The 5,894-nt window shown below is 40.8% G+C and overlaps 1 protein-coding gene across 2 annotated transcripts in view; it reads right to left on the bottom strand.

Moving 5' to 3' along the window:
- Positions 1–5,894, bottom strand: part of LOC116694752 (homeodomain-interacting protein kinase 3) — a 52,543-nt gene that overhangs the window by 6,295 nt on the left and 40,354 nt on the right. For both annotated transcript variants that reach the window (XM_032524621.1, XM_032524622.1), the window contains exons 15-16: positions 4,565–4,726; positions 4,180–4,454 (exon numbers count right to left, since the gene is read on the bottom strand). In XM_032524621.1, coding sequence (XP_032380512.1) covers positions 4,180–4,454; positions 4,565–4,726 — 437 coding nt within the window. The remainder of the gene's footprint in view (positions 1–4,179; positions 4,455–4,564; positions 4,727–5,894) is intronic.

Genomic DNA, 5,894 nt, shown 5'->3' with positions numbered 1-5,894 from the left:
GCCACATCAACCAGCTCCGACTGGTGACTGTTATTGCCACTGTTAATTTCAACCCCAACCCGGCAGACACCGCCTACCAAGAGCCTGGGTCTGTCCGAAGTTTCTTCCTATAAGGGAGTTTTTCATCGCCACTGTCGCACTGTTGCTTGCTCTGGAGGGATCTACTAGAACTGTTAGGTCCTTGTAAATTCTGGAGTGTGGTCTAGACCTACTATTTCTGTAAAGTGTCTTGAGATAACTAATAATGAATTGATACTATAAATAAAATTGAATTGAACTGAATTGAATTAACCCTGCTAACGGCTAATGTTACTGGAGGAGCAGGCAAGCGGCCACAGCTGTTTACAATGTAACGTTCAGTGGCCGTAGCCGACAGCGATGAGTTATTTGAAGCCAAGAGAGGGGGGCTGTAAATCAGAAAGAGAGGACTGTGAGTTTGCAGTGAACACGCCATTTTTTAGGTCGGGCAGAATTGATCTGTGTTGACTCTTGTTTACATTTTTTAGAAAAGATGTGTACCGGAAGTAAAAGAGCATGACTTTGGCAACTTGTTCGTAACCTCCTACTTCTGAACGTATCAACTGGAACGCTCTGAAGCGTATACTACCCCATCAGTTCCGGAAGAGGCGCTGCACCGATGGTGCTAAACCTGGAATTGTCGCTAATGGTGCTTAAAAAAATGGGCATGGTCGGTGTTTTGTCATTTTCGAACCGGGAGGTGTTGGTAGTATCTGTTCTCGTGACATCCTTTGCAGTAACCCTACAATATTTCTGCTGCTATTAAAAGAATCATCAAATGTGTCTTTCACTTTTTAACAGTTGGGCATCTTCCAATTCAACACAGCATCATAAAACTAGACAATACCATATATAAAGTTGGGGAAACAGAGTCAAAGAGAGATTTTTGGCAGTCAGAAAAGGTACCTTAAAAGCAAAGTTGCTTCTTGGACTCTGATCTGTATCAGTTTTAAATTCACTCCACCATTTATGACAAATAAATAATAAATAACATCTGGCGGAAAAAAAGGTGAAGCTGGTCTCAGATCAGTGTTTAAGGGCAACTTTTGCAGCATGGCAAGAACCAGCAGAGAAAGCATAGGCTCTGACTCAACACCAAAGTAAATGCATCCACCTTTCCCTTCAATCCGAGGAACCAACAGACCTTGGACTGGACATGTGGACATTAGGGTTGGGTACCTTTCACATTTTTATCAGTACCGGTACCTGAAATTCGGTTCCGGTACCCAACGGTAACCTTTTTTGATACTTTCCCTCTGTAATTACAAAAACAATATTTCAGTTGCAAAAATAATTCCAAACCTATTTATCCTATTTAGTTAGAACATAATGTTATTTGTTTAGAATATTTTACACTCTTAAAAAAAAAACTCCCTCTGTCTTCCCAAACCCGTCCCTACAACCTATCAAATTGAATAATTATTAATTGTAGCTTTTATTCTTGTATTTATTATTATTTTTTTGCCGGTTTTATTTTCATCATAACCGTTTTTAATTGCTCTTTAATGTTTTATGTAAAGCACTTTGAATTGCCTTGTTGCTGAAAGGTGCCATAGAAATAAAGTTGCCTTGCCTTACAACCTCAACCTGTCACTCCCAATTTCCACCGGCTGCGGATCCGCTCCAGAATGGAGGTGGAGTCATTAGGTTTCATTAAAGTTAATGTGTGTATTTCCACTGATTGCGGAACAGCTGCGTTCCAACTCTGTCCCAGCTTCGACGATCTTGTGAACACTGCAATTTTTTTTCTATTTGCCCCCAAAAACAATAGTTCAAAATAAGCAGCTCTGTATTAGGAGGCAGAATGCCCCAAACTGCTTGGGGACTAAGACTAAAAAGAGGTGAAATAAATGGCACCATTCATGCTTTTATCCGGAGCAGATACGCAGAGCTTCTATTTTTGCCAGACGCCGGAGAGCTCTGCAGCATTTCAGCACACGGCAGATAGTGCGGGACAGGAAGTTGAGCACAGAAACAAAATAAAACATCCAGTTAAATTTCAAAATAAAATAGACCATGCTCACGGTGCACTACACTTTGAAAACACAGGACAGAGTTTTCCCCTCTATTGCTCTGAATGGAAACAAACTGTTGTTGGTTTTGTGGTTCTGTTCTACATGCGCAGCCGTTCTGCAACAAATCCGGACCTGGTGGGTATTGACGGACGGCGAAGCACGGAGCCAACACACAGCAAAGCCGATTTGCAGCCGTTCGGCAACCGGTGGAAATCAGGTGACAGTCAGTCGCCTGCAGTGGTGGAGGAAGTACTAAATCTCATAATCTCAGACATATTTACTTAATTAAAAGTAAAAAGTACCTGATTTTAAATGTACTTTAAGTACTTTAAGTAAGTGGGCTGTGGCATTTTAATTAGGTTAGTTTTAGGTTAATGTAATTGTGCTTACCATATGTGGCCCAGTTTCTGACTTACAATTCTGTTTGTCTATCAGGGTGATTTGCATGAAGCTCAACTTTGCATTATTTCCAACGGGACAGCAAATGCTGCACACATTTATCTAGCGAGAACACACGGGCTTGAACAACAAGTACGTAGCTTCACAGCTGAGGACCGGGAGTGCTTTTAAGATAAATATAGTATATATTGTATAATAAGCATATGTTAACGGAAGTATTTGTACTTTGTTACATCCCACCACTGGTTACCAGGGCATAGAAACCACTGTTGTGCCTGGTTGTCTCAGTTAAAAGCACCACTACTTCTTTTGGCTCACCATTAATATCATATCACAGTGAATGGTGTCTGCGTTAAGTTTTGAAAACTGTAACCATACTTGAAATCAATTTATGTGCATTGCTGTGATCTACTATAACTTTAACAAAGCTACAGAGCCAAAGTAGTTTGCTCAAAGTTACTCTTTCCGCACTTCTGCGGGCATCCGCGTGTTTGTCGGAGCTCCGCTCTCTGTCAATATGTGGAGAAGACAGATAAGCTTGTGCTTATGCGCTCTCAGGTATCGAAATTTGGTACCATCTGATTTAAAGCGAATCGGTCCTCGATAGTACCGACAGAATTTGGTCAGTACTTAAAAAAGTACAGAGTTTGGTACCCAACCCTAGTGGACATGGACATGTTCAGAAAGCACTCATGCTGTACTCTGGTTGAAGTAAACTATTCCTCTTCTTCTTCTGTATAAAACTTCTGTATCACTGATGCAGATGTTGTCAAGTAAGGACGGATTTGTTTTAGATACTTAAACTGCAGTAAAAATATTTGTTTAAAGGGTTGGTGATAGTTAGTTGAGGGATTAACAAAAAAGAAATCTAAATGATTTAAAATTCAATGCTCAAGCCAACCAACCATCAGCCAAGGTTTCTGCTCAGATGAGGAGAGCTTTGATCATTTTACTCTTTCTGGACAGCTTCTAAATTAACAAAACTTGGTTTGCCTTGGGATATCTGGCTTACTGAAGCTTACACACAGGGATCAAAAAAACGTTTTCATCTATTATCCGCCATATGGGTAGTGAATGTTCACATTTTAGCAGCCACTCAATAGATTACCTTTGTTGTTTTTTTTGCTGGTGAGTAAAGCAAATCTATCCGCCAATTGCATATTTTACCAGCATTTGGCAGGTAGGTGGTGCTAATTTTGAACCCTGTGTACACAAATCTAAAAGACACTGTTTATAAACCAATCTAACTGTGCATGTTTAATAGATGAGGCACACACACCAGCTAGTTATCTTGGAAACTTTCTTTGAAGAAAACCCCTACTTTGATGGAGGGAAAGCCATAAAAGAAGACTCTCAGGCAATGATAGCATTGCCTGCTATGGATGCATCTTTTAGGTATTGGTACAATGTGGCCAGTTCTCTGTTGGTGTCTCTTGATCACCTGTTAAAGCCTCTATGACCCACTAGGGGGCGGTAAGCCCCTACTGCTTCCATATGACCTGCAAAGCACACACCGCCAAAGCACAGGGGACAAACTACATGACAGGTGGCAAGATGAAGACACATGTTGTTAGACAAACATTTTCAAGAGAGCTTTAATTTCCTAGCTTGTAATAACAAAAATTGGTTTAATTCTAAAAAACAACAACACTCTTTTTCTTCTCACCTATAAAATCCATCATACAGTACATAAACATTCAAACAGGAATATCTGTTTCCTGTTGTAAAGGTAAATATTTCCACTGACCTGATCTCTGAACACGCTCCTCTGTCCCTTGATTGTTGTTGTTCTGCACTCTCATTGGTGGAACCACCATTGTCCTGACGCCACGGGGACTCCTGCCCTGCACTGCAGGGTAAGGCATTGGCGCTACGATGGCAGCCAAAGGTGAGCGCTTGTTGTGGTTATTGTTGTCAAGGTAACGGTAGGGACTGTTGCCATGTGGGGAGGTTGATGTGTCAGACGTGGGAGAGCCTTCCACTGTGTCACAGCCACTCTCATGGCCATCGTCTTCAGACATGCTAATCACAGAGGAAAAATAAAATTAAGATGACTGTAACTTAGGAGTGCGTTTCTCTTTGTAGAACATTACTTTCTTAGTTATTTGGAGATGAAGACACATTTCCACTACCTGTTGGGTCTCTTGCATGGTGAAACAGAGGGGCTGGACTGAAGGGAGTTGGAGGCAAAAGAACTAGTGCTGAGGCTGCTGTCGGGGCTGCTGAGGGAACACACTCTCTCCATAGACACACTGGTGTTTCTGCATGCTTCACACACACACTCCTCTTTACACCTATGGAGATCAAAATCAAGGTTATTATTTCTAAAGCTCATGATAGTAGAATAAACTCCCTCATGGATCACTGACGTTTCAAATTTCTAATTTAAATTCCAGATTTTTCTTAGAGCAGACACTGCCCCTTATAGAGGCTTATTTGGTTACTGAAAACTAATAGGGGGTCTGACTTTTTTTACTACCACTCTGTGCTATATCCGGTGAAGACAAATGTTCAAGCCCATAGAAAGACATAGGGAAAATAAGAGTTAATGAGGTTGATATTGTTAATCCAACTTTCAGTCATGCGGTGACTTTACACCTATCATTCAAGCCAGACGAAACCAGTCAGTTAGCTAAACTTCAAGGATGCATTAAAAATATAAAATCATGACCTACAATTTTCTGAACTCACAAACAAAACTGAAGTTATTGTGCTTTGCCCTGAACACCTCCAAACCTCATTATCCAAAAATATAGCTACTCTGGATGGTATTGCCCTGGTCTTCCAGCTCTTTATTATTTTTGTTTAGGATTTATCCTTTAACGTCCACTTAAAACAAACCTCAAGAACAGCCTTTTCCATCTTTGTAACATTGCCAAAATTAGTAACATCCTGTCTCAAAATTATGCTGAAAAACTAGTCCATGCATTTGTTACTTCCGGGCTGGACTACTATAATTCTTTATTATCAGGATGCTCAAAAATTCAGGATTGAATTTAAAACTCTTCTCCTGACCTATAAAGCTCTAAATGGTCAAGCACCACCTTATCTTGAAGAGCTCATAGTACCTTATTGCCCCACTAGAGCACTGCGCTCCCAGACTGCAGAGTTAATTGTGGTTCCTAGAGTCAAGAAGAATGGGAGCCAGAGCCTTCAGCTATTAGGCTCCTCTACTGTGGAACCAGCTTCCGGCAGACACCATCGTTTCGTTTCGTTTTCGTTTCGTTTTCGTTTCGTTTTCGTTTCGTTTCGTTTTCGTTTCGTTTTTATTTCACACGTCATCACTGTACATTCAAACACAATTCCATGGGGCACAACAATCATATACAGGACGCATGAAATGAGAACCCCAAATAAGCTACTAAAAGCTTTTCAGAGGGGGCCCAAAAACAAACACAACAACCAACACACCTCCAAAACTCAATTACCATGGACAAACAAAACCCAAACAACAAATAAACA

The sequence above is a fragment of the Etheostoma spectabile genome, chromosome 8 (genome assembly GCF_008692095.1).
Source record: "Etheostoma spectabile isolate EspeVRDwgs_2016 chromosome 8, UIUC_Espe_1.0, whole genome shotgun sequence".
In the NCBI taxonomy this organism is placed as follows: Eukaryota; Metazoa; Chordata; class Actinopteri; order Perciformes; family Percidae; genus Etheostoma; species Etheostoma spectabile.
Note: the sequence above shows the minus strand (reverse complement) of the source record. Positions and strands in the feature narration are given on the sequence as shown.